Source organism: Notolepis coatsorum (genome assembly GCF_963971535.1).
Source record: "Notolepis coatsorum genome assembly, chromosome: 10".
Classification (NCBI taxonomy): domain Eukaryota; kingdom Metazoa; phylum Chordata; class Actinopteri; order Aulopiformes; family Paralepididae; genus Notolepis; species Notolepis coatsorum.
The window spans coordinates 113322474-113342296 of NC_140174.1; the positions used below are offsets into that span (position 1 = coordinate 113322474).

General features: G+C 45.2%; 1 protein-coding gene across 1 annotated transcript in view; it reads right to left on the reverse strand.

The window, feature by feature from the left end:
• lifra (LIF receptor subunit alpha a) overlaps nucleotides 1-19823 on the reverse strand; it is a 149894-nt gene that overhangs the window by 48546 nt on the left and 81525 nt on the right. Inside the window, exons 5-7 of the mRNA XM_084322882.1 lie at nucleotides 11754-12035; nucleotides 4901-5030; nucleotides 4450-4586 (exon numbers count right to left, since the gene is read on the reverse strand). Coding sequence (XP_084179008.1) covers nucleotides 4450-4586; nucleotides 4901-5030; nucleotides 11754-12035 — 549 coding nt within the window. The remainder of the gene's footprint in view (nucleotides 1-4449; nucleotides 4587-4900; nucleotides 5031-11753; nucleotides 12036-19823) is intronic.

Consider the following 19823-nt stretch of genomic DNA (forward strand, 5'->3'; position numbering starts at 1 on the left):
GGATGAACACAACATTCAATGCAAATGGTTGATTTGAATTTCAATGACTTTTTAAGCACCTCGTTCAAAAAAATTTGCTGTTTTCAAGGAATTCCAGGCCTTGACTTTTTCTTGTAAAAAAAAAATCAAGCACTTTAAGCACTTCAAGGACCTTGTGCGAACCCTGGTACAGAGTCTAGAGACACAGGACACACTGGGAGGACAGTCAGTACAGAGTGTAGAGACACAGGACACACTGGGAGGACAGTCAGTACAGAGTGTAGAGACACAGGACGCACTGGGAGGACAGTCAGTACAGAGTCTAGAGACACAGGATGCACTGGGAGGACAGTCAGTACAGAGTGTAGAGACACAGGATGCACTGGGAGGACAGTCAGTACAGAGTGTAGAGACACAGGATGCACTGGGAGGACAGTCAGTACAGAGTCTAGAGACACAGGACGTACTGGGAGGACAGTCAGTACAGAGTCTAGAGACACAGGATGCACTGGGAGGACAGTCAGTACAGAGTCTAGAGACACAGGACGTACTGGGAGGACAGTCAGTACAGAGTCTAGAGACACAGGATGCACTGGGAGGACAGTCAGTACAGAGTGTAGAGACACAGGATGCACTGGGAGGACAGTCAGTACAGAGTCTAGAGACACAGGACGCACTGGGAGGACAGTCAGTACAGAGTCTAGAGACACAGGATGCACTGGGAGGACAGTCAGTACAGAGTCTAGAGACACAGGACGCACTGGGAGGACAGTCAGTACAGAGTGTAGAGACACAGGATGCACTGGGAGGACAGTCAGTACAGAGTCTAGAGACACAGGACGTACTGGGAGGATGGGAGGACAGTCAGTACCAAGCAGGGTTCCCACAGACATTGCAAAATGAAATTCAAGGTCTTTTTAAGTACTTTTCCAAGCACTATTTTGAATTTTCAAGGATGTCACTCGCGGATACAATTCACTTTTAAATGCTGTTTTTTTTTAAGCATCTTCTTCGCCTGCTTGCCAGCTAGAGCATCACACGCGAAGAAGAAATGAGGAAAAGCAGTTGGAGCGCGCGAGACTGTCTTGATTCAGAACAATTTGATCATGGATGAACACAACATTCAATGCGAATGGTTGATTTGAATTTCAAGGACTTTTTAAGCACCTTGTTAAAAAATTGGCTGTTTTAAAGGAATTCCAGGCCTCAACTTTCTTTTGTAAAAAATCAAGCACGTTAAGCACTTCAAAGACCTTGTGTGAACCCTGGTACAGAGTCTAGAGACACTGGGAGGACAGTCAGTACAGAGTCTAGAGACTTTCATTGCATTTCCAATAGCCTTCTCTTCATAAATGGTAAACATGGTGCATTTATATAACAGCTTTTGTCCAAAGCACTTTACAGCCTCACATTTACGCATTCGGGAGCAGTTAGGGGTTGACTTAAGTGTCTTGCTCAAAGGACACTTTGACACGCTACCCGGGAATCGAACCGGGAACCTCCGGATTACCAGACGACTGCTCTACCTCCTGAGTCACTGTCGCCCCCTCCATGATGAAGGGGAGGGGAGGAGGGGGATAGCACAGGTTTTCCCTGCATAATATAGACCATTAGTGTTTTTTCTAACCACCTTAAAAAAGTATATATATATATATATATTAGTGTGCACATGTTGTATCTTTTCCATGGATAAGGCTTCTGTAACTTGTAATCCTATGTATTCTATTTGCATTTAGTGAAAATGTTGCTGGGAGGAGATGATGATTAGCCCGGTGTTTCGTTAACGTTTCGTATCGGTAGTGTTTTAAGGAGATGATTTTGTATGTTGTGTTCCTGTGGTTTGTATTAGCAGGCTGCAGGACATTATTATTATTATCTCCCCTCAGCGATAATAAAGAATTAATCTACTCTGAATGAACTCCATTAGTGCCTTTTTGTGCTGAATGTTTATACATCATATCCCCTTTATTAACAGACACAGGCCCCAGAGTAAAAAAAACACAAAAACATAATCAACAAATTACATCACAATAAATAAAAACATAAGCCAATAGCAGCTCTACAACAGGGCACCAACAGGACTGGACCTTGATGTCACTGAGACTCGGTTGAGACAGCAACAGGATGATCCTGTTCTGAGACACATTCAGACGACAGATACATTTATACATCAGGTGTCTCAGCAGAGCATGAAAGGAGTTAACTCCAGCACCACAAAACATTTCAGCACCTAGACTTCCTCAGCAGAATCCTCAGGCAATCATTATAAGCAACCTGGAGCTTATGAAAGCTAGCCTGCTTAAACTTGACCCACAGAGGGGCAGTATAGAGAGGAGTGCAATAGGCCCTAAACGCTTGTATCCTTTCGGCAACAAACAAGCCCTTCCGCGTTGCTCTGATTGGCCAGCGATCTACGCTCGTTTCGCCCCTACGCCCGTGCGAGCGCGCACATGCGCATGAGCCGGAATACTATCCTCAAGTTAACCTAATTTATACAAATGGAAGTATTGATTTCGCCGTAACGAATCATAAAAAAAATATACCGTTAACTGGAATATGTTGTTTCTTTACACATATGTTGGATTATGTAATTGGTTTGTCATGACAAACCAATAAAATATCGCGAATTAACCGGTGGTTATCCTATTATATTAACATAGCTACAACAACACACAGTAACGTTAATATAATTACATGCATCATTGTTTACAATGAACGGTGGGGCTAATCGAAAGGACTGGACACGGACAAGTTAAACAGCAATCAATTAATTTAATATAACAGTCTGGTTTGCGTGTATCGCTTCCGCAACGGAATTCGGTTTCCGGGTTCCTCTGATTGGCCGCAACCCCCACGTGACCCGCCCCCCCTATCCAGGAGCTCTGGCTCAGCAGGAGAGAAAGAGCTCGTCAAAGGCGGATATATCCCTGTGGTGTGGTTGTAGGCACGAAAATGCAGCTTGAACTACCTGTTATATTAAATTAATTGATTTGGTTTGTCATGACAAACCAATTACATAATCCAACATATGTGTAAAGAAACAACATATTCCAGTTAACGGTATATTTTTTTAATGATTCGTTATGGCGAAATCAATACTTCCATTTGTATAAATTAGGTTAACTCGAGGATAGTATTCCGGCTCATGCGCATGCGAAAGGATACAAGCGCCCTAAACAGGTTAACTTTCACCCCAGCAGAGCAGAAATGGAATGTATTCAAAACAGACATATACTTGTTCATAGAGGTTGTTTGCTCTTCGCGGATTCTTGAAAGCTCTTTCCCAGCACAAGAAATACCACACTGACAATGACTCTCTATGACTCTCTTAATGCCAGGGACAGATTCAACACTTTATTAAGTCTGAATTCAATGAGTGTCTCTTAACACCAGGGACAGATTCAACAGTTTATCAGAGTTTATTAAGTCTGAATTCAATGACAGTGTCTCTTAACGCCAGGGAAAGATTCAACCGTTTATTAAGTCTGAATTCAATGACCGTGTCTCTTAACGCCAGGGACAGATTCAACACTTTATCAAGTCTGACTTCAATGACCGTGTCTCTTAACGCCAGGGACAGATTCAACACTTTATCAAGTCTGACTTCAATGACAGTCGGGAGTAGGGCTCGGCAAGATCACTACTTTTATCCATATTATCATATTGTGAGATTTGTTTTTATATTGTGAATGGTGAAATACACATTTGTTGTCTAAATGAATGATACCAGTACCAGTAACTATTAATACTAATTTCTGAAATATCGGAGAATGTTAATTGAAAATTACTCTTGAATGTAGTCCAATATGATGAACATAAAAAAATGCATTTTGCATATCAAATAGATATTGTGATATTGACAATGTAGTTCAAATTCCATCTGATTATCATGATATATATATTTTGATGGGGAGGCGCAACAAACACTGGTATTTGTTCATTTTCAAGGCCCTTATTGGTAAGGGGCGACAGTGGCTCGGGAGGTAGAGCAGTCATCTGGCAATCCGGAGGTTCCCGGTTCGATTCCTGCTCCCCCCGGGCAGCGTGTTGTTTTATTGTTATGATTTTATTATATACTGTGTGCTTTTATATACCTTATTTTGCTTAACTCTGTATGTACACTCAACGTTGACTGTAAATGAGGGAAACCTCAGTTGCCCTTTGAGTTTAAATAAATATTTCTTCCAGCTGGGAGTCACCTACCTCTGTGTCTGAGGTCAGCTGGGAGTCACCTACCTCTGTGTCTGAGGTCAGCTGGGAGTCACCTACCTCTGTGTCTGAGGTCAGCTGGGAGTCACCTACCTCTGTGTCTGAGGTCAGCTGGGAGTCACCTACCTCTGTGTGAGGTCAGCTGGGAGTCACCTACCTCTGTGTCTGAGGTCAGCTGGGAGTCACCTACCTCTGTGTCTGAGGTCAGCTGGGAGTCACCTACCTCTGTGTCTGAGGTCAGCGGTGCTGGGAGTCACCTACCTCTGTGTCTGAGGTCAGCGGCGTCCGTCAAGCTGTACTGACCGAGTGGGTTCCTGGCTACCAGGGTCCAGTTCCCGTCCCACCGCTCCAGACCACATGACGTCACCTTCTGGTCCTCATTGGCCTCAGTGCAGTTCCTGGTAAAGAGACAGTGGATCCCTGAGACAGTGGATCCCTGAGACAGTGGATCCCTGAGACAGTGGATCCCCGAAACAGTGGATCCCCGAAACAGTGGATCCCTGAGACAGTGGATCCAGAGACAGTGGATCCCCGAAACAGTGGATCCCCGAAACAGTGGATCCCTGAGACAGTGTATCCCCGAAACAGTGGATCCCAGAGACACCACATCCGTTGTATGTTTGAGAGGGGATCCAGAGAGGATCCAGAGGGGATCCAGAGTGTGTATATGTGTGTATGTGTGTGTGTCTATGTGTGTGTGTGTCTAATGTACCTTCCATTCAGTGTGTAGTAGGTGCGTCGTTTCTTCCCCAGCAGGTGTGTGTCCCGCCCTCTGTTCCACTGGCACACAGCAGACACCAAGTCGCTCGTCTCGCACACCAGAGCGCTGGGAAGTGGTGGGTCTGGTGGAGGGAGGGGGAGAGCAACATGGGATTAGATTAGAGGGTACTCTGTTATTACCATCTACCATGAACTCAAGTAGCTCCGTAGTGGGAGTCCAACTGGTCAAACTAGAGGTGGTGGCCGAGAAGGAGGACGAGGAAAAAGCCGGACGATATCCTGGAAAACCCCTCCCACCCCCTCTATGAGGAGCTAGCCAAGATGAGAACCCCTTCCACCCCCTCTATGAGGAGCTAGCCAAGATGAGAACCCCTCCCACCCCCTCTATGAGGAGCTAGCCAAGATGAGAACCCCTCCCACCCCCTCTATGAGCAGCTAGCCAGGATGAGAACCCGTCCCACCCCCTCAATGAGCAGCTAGCCAGGATGAGAACCCCTCCCACCCCCTCTATGAGCAGCTAGCCAAGATGAGAACCCCTTCCACCCCCTCTATGAGCAGCTAGCCAAGATGAGAACCCCTCCCACCCCCTCTATGAGCAGCTAGCCAAGATGAGAACCCCTCCCACCCCCTCTATGAGCAGCTAGCCAAGATGAGAACCCCTTCCACCCCCTCTATGAGGAGCTAGCCAAGATGAGAACCCCTACCACCCCCTCTATGAGCAGCTAGCCAGGATGAGAACCCCTCCCACCCCCTCTATGAGGAGCTAGCCAGGATGAGAACCCCTCCCACCCCCTCTACGAGGAGCTAGCCAGGATGAGAACCCCTCCCCCTCCCACCCCCTCTATGAGGAGCTAGCCAGTATGAGAACCCCTCCCACCCCCTCTATGAGGAGCTAGCCAGTATGAGAACCCCTCCCACCCCCTCTATGAGGAGCTAGCCAGTATGAGAACCCCTCCCACCCCCTCTATGAGGAGCTAGCCAGTATGAGAACCCCTCCCACCCTCTCTATGAGGAGCTAGCCAGGATGAGAACCCCTCCCACCCCCTCTATGAGGAGCTAGCAATGAAAAATGTATAGCAATGTATTGTAGCCTCGCACTCCAGAAGCATTACCAACAACTACACAACATGTATAGATTATGGCTAGTTTGAATATAATGATCTGGAACACTGGGGGAATAAATAATCAACACAAACGCAAAAGCGTGCTCACACTGATGAAAAAAGAACAGGTGGACGTGGCTCTGCTAAGCGAAACGCACATTCTAGAGAAAGACATAGATACGTTAGCGGACAACACATATCATAACATTAGTCACTCTTCTTTTGGTACGAGAACTCGGGGTGTAGCCATAGTCGTTAGACTCAAGTTGAATATTGAATTAAAGGGAGTATGGTCTGATGTAGATGGTCGGATAACTATAGCTAAGATTGTACACAAGAACAGGAAAATAGCGTTGGTAGCGGTATACGCCCCAAATTCAAAGCAATGTTAGACCTTCCCGATTACTCATTTATAATAGGTGCGGATTTTAATGCCATTTGGAATCCAAGGATGGACAAATCTTACCTCGCCTTTTCCAGCAAACAAAAGAATTCATCTAATACATTAAAGGATTGGTCGAAGATTACAGGTGTAAATGACTTATGGCGATCACTTAACCCCACGACCCGAAAGTACTCTTGTCGATCTGCGAGACATAACACATTATCCAGAATAGATTATGTCTTTGCATCCCCGAGACTATTTGATAACTATGAAGTGGAAATGATACCCAATGCATTATCAGATCACTGTTATTTACTCCTAAAAGGAACATTTGGTATACTATCTTCCCGAGCCCCAAGATGGCGATTTAACTCGATGCTGCTTAATAACAAGGAATTCATTACACAACTCAAAGAAGCTCTTACAGTATTCCTACGGGAGAATGCAAACTCGGTGCAGGACCCCAGAATAATATGGATGTCGGTAAAGGGAACGATCAAGGATTTCACTGATAGCTTTTCCTCCAAAATGCGCAAGAATCGATGCTCAAAACTGGCTGAACTGGAAACGCTTTACTCAACGTTATTTAATTCTTTACAATACAACAACTCAACTCGACTAGAAAATCAAGTTAATGTACTAAAAAAAGAGATCAATGCCATATAGAGACAACAATCGGAAATACAAATACGTAGCACAAGACAACAGCAGTACTCCCAAGGTTCTAAACCTAGTCACCTATTAGCCATGTGATTAAGAATTAATGCAAAATTTGCAGATATAACTACCATTAGAGCACAACAAGTACTTGTTACAGACCCTGAAAAAATAAACGTGACATTCAAAGAATTCTACTCCAACTTATATAAATCAGAAACGACCTTCGATCAAAACAAAATGGACACATATCTTAATCAAATTATTCTCCCTAAACTTTCAGAGGATGACGCTAAACAGTTAGAAACACCGATCACACTAGAGGAACTCAATAAGGCCATATCCGAAATGCAAAGTGGTAAGGCTCCTGGAAGAGACGGTATCCCACCAGAAATGTACCTCTCTTGTTGGGACATAATTGGACCCTTATTACTAAATATGATCTTATACTCAGTCAAGGAGGGGAACTTCCATAAGAACGACAATATTGCACTCATAACAGTCCTCCTCAAAAAAGACAAAGACCCCACCGAGTGCGGTAGTTACAGACCCTTAAGCCTCCTCGGAACCTATATCAAACTGTACTCTAGGTATTAGCCATCAGATTACAAAAGCATATGACGTCTTTAGTTCATCCGGACCAAACTGGCTTCATAAGAGGCCGCCTGATCACTGATAACATAAGACGATTACTGCACATACTAGATGCCGACAAGGACGACACCATACCTAAGGCGATGCTGTCCCTGGATGCAATGAAAGCTTTTGACAGGCTGGAATGGTCGTATCTATGGGCAGTATTAGAGAAGATGGGGTTAGGTAAAGGTTTCATTGATATGATTAAAGTAGTATACAAAGACCCATCGGCCATGATTACAACAGGTATAATCACCTCCGGAATCTTTCCGGTATCACGCTCAGCTAGACAGGGTTGCCCTCTTAGTCCCGGACTATTCGATCTATCATTAGAGACTTTAGCACAATATATAAGACAATCCCAATCCATAGAACCAATCGTAATCAAGGGCACACAACATAAAATTAGTTTATATGCGGACAACGTAATACTGTGCATGCAAAACCCCAACACCACACTGCCTCATCTGCTCAAGTTGATTGAGAACTTTGGAGATTAATCGGGATTTAAGATAAATTGGCCGAAGTCGGCTTTCCTTCCACTTAACGCCCCTGCAAAAAAAGATATAACCCTCCCAGGAGAGATACCTATGGTAAAACACTTTAGATGTTTGGGAGTGGAAATATTCCCCACCATAAGACAAACGGTGAAGCACAATTACACAAAAATCCAAAACAAAAATCAAAGACGACCTTGATAGGTGGGCAAAACTTAAAAACTCAGTACAGGCACGGATATCAATAGTTAAGATGGACGTACTACCTAGAATCAACTTCTTCAGCTCAATGCTACCGTTACCCCCTCCACTGGAAAAAATTACACTCCTCCACATACAAATTTATTTGGAATAACAAACCACCACGTATAAAAAGATCCACCGCACAGAGAAATAAAGCAGACGGTGGCATGGCATTTCCAGATCTTTTCCACTATTTTAAGGCGTACACTTTAAGACCATTGACAACATGGTTTGATCCCCAAGCATTAGTATCCTGGAGAAAATTAGAAGAAAACATAGTAGCTCCACATAGACTGAAGGACATAGCATACACTAAACTATCAATTAAGCATTGCGAACGGATATTTGGCCCCATAATTACTCATGCGATGCGGATATGGCGTGAAACACAAAAAAAATATCCTAACCCACATAAATGGCACAATCATACTCCCTTATTCAATAACAATGCACTCTTGATTGGAAAACGACCTATAAGATTCCCTATATGGGAAAAGCAAGGCATACACTCATTAGGGGATGTTTTTAACAAACAGGGTTTTTGTAGTTATGAAGAAATACGCAAAAAATGTTATCTCACCAAGTCCACACATCTTTTTTACATACAGTTATTGTTATGTTTGAAGACTCAAGGTGTTCTATTAAAGAAACCAATTGAACACCACAGATACCACAAATTCTTCTATGAAAGAGAGACATCGAGAGGTTTTGTTTCAGATTTTTATCATCAATTACTAACGTCCTCGTATGAAACCCTCCACCTAGACTCCGTCTGGAGGAGGGATATACCAGACCTGGAAAGTGATTTTGATTGGCAAGAAGCCTGGGCAAATGTTCGACTCACATCAAGGAAACCGGACCATCAACAAATCAATCTTAACTATATTCACAGGACATACTTGACTCCTATAAGACTGAAAAAAATGGGTCTTATACAAGACTCCAAATGCTCCTTATGTACAAATGGGGACGAGGGGACATTTATGCACATGTACTGGGACTGCCCACCAGTTAAGATATTCTGGAAAGAGGTGACCCAGCAATTATCAAATCTCTTAACTTGGAATATACCTGTACACCCCTCTGTATTACTGCTGAATGATGTTTTTGAGTGTGCAGTACATCCACAGCTAAAGAGATTGGTTTTATCGGGTATCACAGTGGCTAAAAAGCAGATAGCATCACGATGGTTCCAACCGGAAAAAAATTGCCGAAAGGTCTGGATTATTACATATATCGATGTGATCTATCAAGAAATATCTACAGCAAGAATTTTGGGTCTCAATGAATCCAAAATGACATTGTGGTTAGAAGTGGTGGAGAAAATAAAAGCTAGCATATAATGGTAATGTCTGGTTAGGAGCGAGGGAAAATGGATGGATTATCCAATGGGGGGTCCGGGAGGGGGGGTACGAGCTAGCTAGCTGCGTTCCTATTGCAAATTAAATCAAAGATGGCGGCTTTCTGTTTTCGTTCTACGCTCGGTGCGTAGAGCTGCTGGGATTCACGAAGGAGAGCGCTGGCCAATTGGAAGCACATGTTAGTTGCCTTAAGTGTTCACGCAGCCAGGATGAGAACCCCGCCCCCACCCCCTCTATGAGCTAGCCAGGATGAGAACCCCTCCCAACCCTCTATGAGCTAGCCAGGATGAGAACCCCTCCCACCCCTCTATGAGCTAGCCAGGATGAGAACCCCTCCCACCCCTCTATGAGGAGCTAGCTAAGATGAGAACCCCTCCCACCCCCTCTATGAGGAGCTAGCTAAGATGAGAACCCCTCCCACCCCCTCTATGAGGAGCTAGCCAGGATGAGAACCCCTCCCCCTCCCTCCCCCTCTATGAGGAGCTAGCCAGGATGAGAACCCCTCCCCCCCCACCCCCTCTATGAGGAGCTAGCCAGGATGAGAACCCCTCCCCCCCACCCCCTCTATGAGGAGCTAGCTAAGCTGAGAACCCCTCCCCCTCCCACCCCCTCTATGAGGAGCTAGCTAAGCTGAGAACCCCTCCCCCTCCCACCCCCTCTATGAGGAGCTAGCTAAGATGAGAACCCCTCCCCCTCCCTCCCCCTCTATGAGGAGCTAGCCAGGATGAGAACCCCTCCTACCCCCTCTATGAGGAGCTAGCTAAGATGAGAACCCCTCCCCCTCCCACCCCCTCTGAGGAGCTAGCTAAGATGAGAGCCCCTCCCCCTCCCACCCCCTCTATGAGGAGCTAGCCAGGATGAGAACCCCTCCCCCCCCACCCCCTCTATGAGGAGCTAGCTAAGATGAGAACCCCTCCCCCTCCCACCCCCTCTATGAGGAGCTAGCCAGGATGAGAACCCCTCCCCCTCCCACCCCCTCTATGAGGAGCTAGCCAGTATGAGAACCCCTCCCACCCCCTCTATGAGGAGCTAGCCAGTATGAGAACCCCTCCCCCTCCCACCCCCTCTATGAGGAGCTAGCCAAGATGAGAACCCCTCCCACCCCCTCTATGAGGAGCTAGCCAGGATGAGAACCCCTCCCCCTCCCACCCCCTCTATGAGGAGCTAGCCAGTATGAGAACCCCTCCCACCCCCTCTATGAGGAGCTAGCCAGTATGAGAACCCCTCCCCCCCACCCCCTCTATGAGGAGCTAGCCAGTATGAGAACCCCTCCCCCTCCCACCCCCTCTATGAGGAGCTAGCCAGGATGAGAACCCCTCCCACCCCCTCTATGAGGAGCTAGCCAGGATGAGAACCCCTCCCACCCCCTCTATGAGGAGCTAGCCAGGATGAGAACCCCTCCCACCCCCTCTATGAGGAGCTAGCCAGGATGAGAACCCCTCCCACCCCCTCTATGAGGAGCTAGCCAGGATGAGAACCCCTCCCACCCCCTCTATGAGGAGCTAGCCAGTATGAGAACCCCTCCCACCCCCTCTATGAGGAGCTAGCCAGGATGAGTATCTGTAGTGGTATCTGCAGTGGTGCGTTATTGAAATCATCTGGGGTTGCACGCACCTAATGGCGCCACGTGCACGCGCGCTCCCACGAATGCGCATTTAATGTCCCCTCGCTTGAGCACAGACTAAAGACAGTGCCTAATTTCCTCTACGAATGGAATGTAACACATGTCTTCACAACAAGTTAGGTGTGAATGTATCTGAGAACGTATTTAACACACCTGACGACCGGCGCTATTGATATGCAAATAGCGAGTACTTATCCCGTCCCATGAAGAACGCATGCCTGGGTCTCTGTAACGGTATCTGTAACGGTCATTGATTAATCCCATGCTGTGTGTATATATACCATCTAGTATGGAATAACCCGATACTAGGAACTAGTCCTCGGCTCGTACAGTACTTACACCCGACAAACACCACCGCCCCGCCCCCGCCCAGGATCCTGTTCTGTTGGTCGCAGCAGAAGACGTTGGTCCCTGAGCTGGCGGACGCGGCCTGGCCGCCGCTCGTTATGGCGTAGGTGCGCCTGCTGATGCGCGTCACGTTCATTACGGTCCTCTTGTACCGCAGGTTGCCGAAGTTCAGTCCCTCTCCCACGATGCAACAGAAGGTGGTGTTGGTTCCCACAACAACCACTCTGTCCTGGGGGTACATCTGGGACCTCTCGTTGCTAGGCAGATCCATTCCTGGGAGACAAAGAAAACACACATGGCACTCCTGCTCTTTGTTCTGTGAAAGGTTGATTTTAAAGTTCACATAACGCCACGTGTGTGATATTAATACTTATACCATGGCCATGCTGATTGGCTGGAGCCCTTCCTCGCAAATTTGCAACAATTAATGTACTTGAGGCTACAACTGAACTGACCATATGCATAGTTAGTTGCCATGCATATTGAGGTCAAAATAAAAAGGAATTGATTTGGGGACGGCTAACAAGTCAGTCTTTTAGCCAAATACACGGATCATATTCACTGTTAAATTAACAATACTCACTGTAAATTAACCATAACCACTGTTTATTAACCATATCCATAACCACTGTTTAATAACAATACTCACTGTTTATTAACCATTCATTCACAAGACTGAATGAAATCTACTGTAAGTAGTTACTTTTTTGTAATGTAAATAGGTCCGCCATTTTTCATCAGATTGAGACAGGTTTTTTTTTCTAGACGTTCACAGAAAGGTAAAGAAACTACCGGTAACTAATGTATTTGGTAGCTGTAACTTTCTGCGCAAGGGAAATTATACAGCCGGACAAGTTAACAATAATTAACACATTTACAAGTCGTATTAAATTTAGCAAACAAGGAAACAGATAGAGAACAGTTCAAATCACTAGAAATTGCGAATATAAAATGTTTGACCTATTTCTGAATCGCGCAACATTTTCGGCATTTCTGAAGAATCCTCTCTGCACGCCTAGACCATGCCGCGTCATTATTGTAAACCCACCTACGGGTTTGGCGACCTCAGAGGGTTTTAAGTGTCTTGCTCAAAGTTAAACTGTAAGATAAGTTCTTGGCCTATCTCCATAAAGAGATTGGCATTTGCATTTGGTTAATCTGAGCTATTGGTAATACAGGTCACATTTGGTTTGGTTAATCTGATTTATTGCTAATACAGGTCACATTTGGTATGGTACATCTGATTTATTGCTAATACAGGTCACATTTGGTATGGTAAATCTGATTTATTGCTAATACAGGTCACATTTGGTATGGTAAATCAGATTTATTGCTAATACAGGTCACATTTGGTATGGTAAATCTGAATTATTGCTAATACAGGTCACATTTGGTTTGGTAAATCTGAGCTATTGCTAATACAGGTCACATTTGGTTAATCTGAGCTAGTGCTAATACAGGTCACATTTGGTTAATCTGAGCTATTGGTAATACAGGTCACATTTGGTTAACCCGGGTTATTGACGTTGGCCCACAATCCAAGTGAAAAAAATGGGGAGATTACCAGACGACCGCTCCACCTCCTGAGCCACTGTCGCCCCTCGAACCTCAAAGGCCTCAACAAGTAGCCAAAGCTCCAGGTACTAGAGAGGAGAACCTGGTGACTTCCGGTTCCGGGTCGAGGATGTAGTAGTCGCTCACTGCCACGTTGTTACTCCCTTTTTTTATATTTAGTTTTAAAAGCCTCTTTTTATATTCTCAACTCGGTTAAACCTTTTTGTATACATCCCTTTATGTTTCCTACTAACTTTTTTGGCTGAAAGAACCACAATGGCAGCGAAGAGAGCACTGAGAAATGATCCGAAGAAGGACGACGCCAAGAAGGACGATGACGATCCCACTGATATAATGGCCATTGCTGGGCTAATTGCTTCTTCAAGTGAAGAGCTCAGGCAATCCATAACCAATGAAATCAGAACATCCACTATATCGCTCGAAGCCAAACTCGACAACCTCTGGGCGTCGGTTAATGATAATACCGAGCGTTTGAACACCGTGGACTCTAGAAGCAAGCAACGACAAGCTCAAATCTAAGCTAACCGACGTCGAGTCCCGTAGCCGCCGATCCAATATTTGCATATTAGGACTGGATGAGTCCGTGTATAGCGACCAACCCAGTGACTTTTTTGCAAAGGTACTGGCTGATATTCTGGGGAAAGAGATCCTTCCTATGCCACCCGAGTTGGACCGGTGTTACAGGGCCGGTGCCAAAACAACAACTAGCTCCAGGCCTAGAGCAGTTATTGCTCGTTTACATCATTATCGAATAAAAGAAAAAATTATTCGGGAGGCACGGAAGAGGAGGGGAACGCTGAAATACGAAGGGAAACCAGTCCAAATCTTTGAAGACTACTGTCCTGAAGTCGTGGAGCAGCGTTCCCGCTACAGAGATGTCATGGGCCCCCTCTACAAGCTAGGTCTCAAGCCGTCTCTTCAGTACCCTGCAAGGCTTTTCATCACGACCAAAGACGGCGCGAGAAAACCGATTCCTTCGCCTGAGGATGCCGTTGCCTTCTTGAAGACCCAGGATGAAGAGGCCACGACACAGGCCTCACCATTCCATGGTACGCGATAGTAGCCAGTTTTTGAGCCGTTAGCACTTCGTTATGGCTAATACGCAGAGCGGCGTCATATTATTCTCTATTTCTCCGTTTTTATAAATATGGTTAACTGTGTGACGTTGGGTTTCGCCTAGATGCTTTATTTAAATGTTTCTCGACATCTGACATAAGGGGGGGTCGGTCGGTTCTGTTTTTTATAACTATTACATAATGTTTTTCTACATAATGTTTTTCTACATCCACTATATGCTAGGGAGATAAGCGCTAGCTTTGTTTAAATGATCTATGACTTTTATGCGTGTCACTTACGCCTCGTCATGACTTGGCGTAATACCTGCGTGGGACCGTGTAGCGTTTTTTTTTTATTCTGCGTGTGTACATATTTTTATTGGGCCTTAAGGGTCCATCAACGTTTCAGCTACTTTCTGCTAGCCACACACACGGCATATAGTCGCGTCCACGGCCAGCGTCATTATCTGCTGTTCATCTGTTGTTGACCTACTAGTAAGCTAAAATGTCAGACGAACTGTTGCACAGCGCCCTCTCCTGACACGGCGGTCTAATTGCACTATGACAATGCTACAAGGTTCTGTGACCTCTACTCTATGCGAATCATAGGAAACAACGGACTTCACAGCAGAGCATCGCCCTCCTCCGGCCTGGTGGACACACTGCACACGCATGCAGTACACATGTAGAAAGTTTCAACTGCCATGATTATATCCATAGTGACATCATAGTGACATCACAGGAAACAATGGACTTCACAGCAGAGCATCGCCCTCCTCCGGCCTGGTGGACGTACGGCACACGCATGCAATACACATATAGGTAGTATAACCCCCCCCCCCCCCTTCTCTTGCAATAGTTCCAATTCTAGTTTATTTTTAATTTTTTTATTCTTCTTCTTGTTTAAACTTAGCCATGTTCTTATAAGGTTTAATGTGAATTTACTCTACGTTTTGAGGCATCTTTTTTTCTTTTTTTTGAGTGTGGCAAGTAGCCACTGTGAGAATAATCTACTTATGGTAGGTTTGAGGGAATTAGGCCCTATGGTAATATACATAGGGTTGTTGTGGTTGATATGCTCGGTCAGGGGATACCGGACAAGTATTTTGAAGGGGGGGAGGGGGGTGGGAATGGGGGATTGTGTGTTTTTTTGTTTTTCTTTTCAGTCGACTGTTTTATGTTTGTTTTTATGCTCACGCTCGGATCTCAACAGGACCTTAACACATCCTGCGCCAATCACGTTGTACGACGTGTTTCAAGTTCATGCTAATTCTGCCAGATCACGGCGTACGACGTTATTGTGATCATATTTCATATTTTTGCCATGGTATTCATTATTTCCCTCACGGAGCCTTGTCTGATGCAGTGGGACTCGGCACAACTCTGCAACGCTTCAATACTGCCCCCTGGTGGATGATCGGCGAGTTGCCAACAATTGCCAACCAATGACCAGAGACAGGCCTCCACGGCCCTACAGGCCTGGTCCAAGGACACAGGGGTAATTGATTTGTGGCGGTCGCTCAATCCAACTGCGCGAGATTTTTCCTTTTTCTCAGCAAGACACAAAACCTTTTCTAGAATAGATTATGTTTTTGCGTCCCCAGACTATTTGATAGCTTTGACGTGGAATTGGGGCCCACTGCATTGTCAGACCACAAATATTTATTTCTAAAGGGTTCACTCAGTAGTATGACATCCCGGGCCCCTAGATGGCGCTTTAACTCGACACTGCTGAAGAACAAGGAATTCAACCTGCAATTTAAAGAAAAACTTGTTGAATTCCTGCAGTTTAATGCTGGATTGGTACAAGACCCCAGCATTTTATGGAACTCGGTTAAGGGTTTTATCAGGAGTAACACTACTCTCTTTGCCTCTAACCTCCGTAAGGAACGTCTCTCCAAATTGGTAGCACTGGCAGGGCTTCACTCCACGTTGTTCTCCTCTTTGCAGCGCAACTACTCTGGTCGACTGGAGTTTCAAATTAAAATGTTAAAAAGAGATTAACTCCATTTTAAGACAACAATCTGAATTTCAAATGCACAGAACAAGACAACATTATTACTTTCATGGCTCTAAACCTAGTCACCTACTAGCTATGAAGATACGGGCCAGTGAACAATTTGCGGATATCCCTGCCATCAAGGACCAACAGGGGAAGGTTACCACCGACCCCAAAAAAATCAACAAGACTTTTCGTTAATTTTATTCCAACCTGTACGAATCAGAAGTGATCTTCGATCATAATAAGCTGGAGGAATTTCTTGATCAAATTAACTTACCACAACTCTCAGAGGATGACGCTAAACGGTTAGATGCACCTATTACACTAGAGGCACTTAGGGAGGCGATTGCTGACTTGCAAAGTGGTAAGGCCCCTGGCTGGGACGGTATTCCGCCAGAACTGTACCTCTCATTCTGGGATGTACTTGGACCCCTATTACTTGATATGATTTTACACTCAATCAAAGAGGGAAACTTTTCCAGGGATGTCAATATGGCACTCATATCTGTCCTACTTAAGAAAGATAAGGACCCCACCGAATGCGGCAGCTATAGACCCTTAAGCCTCCTCGGAACCGATCTCAAGCTGTACGCTAAGGTGCTAGCCATCTGACTTCAAAAGCATATGACATCTCTAGTTCACCCTGATCAGACAGGCTTCATAAGAGGCCGTCTGATCACAGATAATATTAGACGGTTACTGCATGTGATCGATGCCAGCAAGGATGCCACAACCCCTACGGCTGTCATATCCTTGGACGCTATGAAGGCCTTTGACAGATTGGAGTGGTCTTATTTATGGGCAGTACTTAGAAGGATGGGGTTAGGTGAAGGGTTCATCCATATGATCAAAGTGCTATATACAGGTCCATCGGCCATGATTTTAACAGGTAAACTCTGCTCGCCACTCTTCCCTGTATCGTGCTCGTCCAGACAGGGTTGTCCTCTTAGTCCCGGACTATTTGCTCTATTCCTCGAACCTTTAGCTCAATACATAAGACAACCATATCACCGGTCTCAATTAAGGGCACACAGCATCACATCAGCTTATATGCAGATGATGTACTCTTGTTCTTGCAGAACCCTGCCACCTCCCTACCTCATCTTCTCAAAGTAATAGATGATTTTGGCAGTCTATCGGGATTTAAGATCAACTGGCCAAAATCAGCCTCCCTTCCACTCAATGTGACTGCGAAGGCTACCATCCTCCCAGCAAATATACTCATGGTAGAACACTTTAACACTTTGAATGCCCAACCCGAGTTTTCTCGGGTTTACCCATAACGAGAATATTTGTTTTATTTTTTTAATTAGCGATCTGAATTAATATTTCATCAACAGAGTCTACCGTTGGTAAATCAGCCACCCCAGGCGCTCAGATGTGAAAAAAGCGCCCCCTATCCACATTTACTTCTCACACATGTAACCGGGGCCGATCAGCTTCATGTTGGACCCTCAGCACAGCGTGTATACGCTCTTTTACAGTATACGCGTGGGATCAATAAAAGGATCGATTTTTGGAATGGTCGATCAGGAATTGGAATAATCCATTTGGATACCATCTGATCTCAGGTAAGGAATCTATTTTACCAGTATTAGGATAATCAGACCTTTGTTCACGGAGATATAAGCTTTCCCCCTATATGTGATATGGCTGTTTTGACTGTGCGAGTGATCAGGAAATAAGAGAATCGATTTACAGCTTGCGGCACAAGCGTGCATACGTACACATATACTATCAATAATCTAGCGTTTATTTGAAAACGATTCATAAATAGGCCGAACAATGACAACGTTCTAGAATATTACAGTACATCAGCGTTTAGCAGGGATTCTTTTTTTTTCTTCTTGAAAACGAGGGCTTTTCAAAATGCTATAAAACGGAAATGAACAGATAAAAAAACAATCCGCTTCGACAATGTTGACTGGAAATGGGTCATTGATAATGCGACGGGCAGATTAGACACATAGCCATAATTTAAAACATAGATTAGGCGATATTAACATTAACATTGAAGCGGATGGTGGGCATTCAAGCACTAAATGTGCGCCCCCTGCTGTGCATTCAAAGTGTTAAATGTCTTGGAGTTGAAATATTCCCCACTATAGGCCAGACGGTGAAGTATAATTACTCCGGCTTGCGAGACAGGATCACAGATGACTTCAGCAGGTGGTCAAAATAAAAAAACGAATTACAGGCCCGAGCGTCAATAGTTAAGATGAATGTTTTGCCCAGAATGAACTTCATCAGCTCCATGTTGCCGTTACACCCCCCCCCCCCCTGCTGGTTACTGGCAAAAACTGCACTCTGCTGCATATACATTTATTTGAAACAACAAACGCCCATGATGAAAAAGATCCACTGCACAGAGAAATAAAACCGATGGGGGTTTAGCCTTTCCAGACTTCAAATATTACTTTCAAGCGTTCTCTTTAAGACCACTGATCACCGTAGGGGCGGCTAGGTGGTGTAGTGGGCAAGGTACTCGCCACCAGTGTGGAGACGCTAGGATTCGCGTGTTCGAATCCAGCTCTCCACATTGTTTTCAGTTTAGCTGGTCGTCCGCAGTAATACACATTGGCCGTATTACGGGGAGGGAAAACTGAAGGGTGGGGATCGAACGTTGTGAACAAGCGACTCCTACAAGTCGGTTGGTGCGCCTGCGCAGTAGAATCAGGAAGTGTCGGGGGCAGCGTGAGCCTCCCACGCGTTACTCCTCGACACTGAGAGATCGAGCTGCGCAGGTGAAAAGATGCGACTGCTGTTACCTCAAGTACCGGAGGGGACTTGTGCTATATATGACTTAGTCCACATTGCAGCCGGCTTGTGGGAGGCAAGAAACAGCGTTCGTGACAGGGGAGGGTTGAATTGGATGATACAAAATTGGGTTGGGAGAAAATATAGAAAAATGGGAGAAAAAGTGGATAAAAAAAAAAAGACCACTGATCACCTGGTTTGATTCTCAAGCAGCGGTATCCTGGAAACCATTGGAGGAGAAGATAGTGGCCCCACATAGACTGCAGGATATAGTATATACACCAACATATCAATTAAGCAATGCAACTTAAGATTTGGCCCTCTTATTACACATGTGATCCGGATTTGGCGTGACACACAGAAAACGTGTACTAACCAACATAAATGGCACATGCATTCTACCCTATTTAATAACAATTTACTCCTTATTGGACAACAACCTATCAGACACCCTGGTTGGGAAAAGAAAGGCATACACACATTGGGGGATATCTTCGATGACTCTGGTCTCCGCTGTTTTCAAGATATATCCAACAAATTTGACCTCCCCAGATCCTCCTTTTTCTTCTATTTACAAATAAGAGCAGCTCTGAAGGCTCACGGCGTCCCATGGGATGCTCCACAGGTTTCACAAATTCTTTTATGACAAGACGTCGAGAGGCTTCGTCTCTG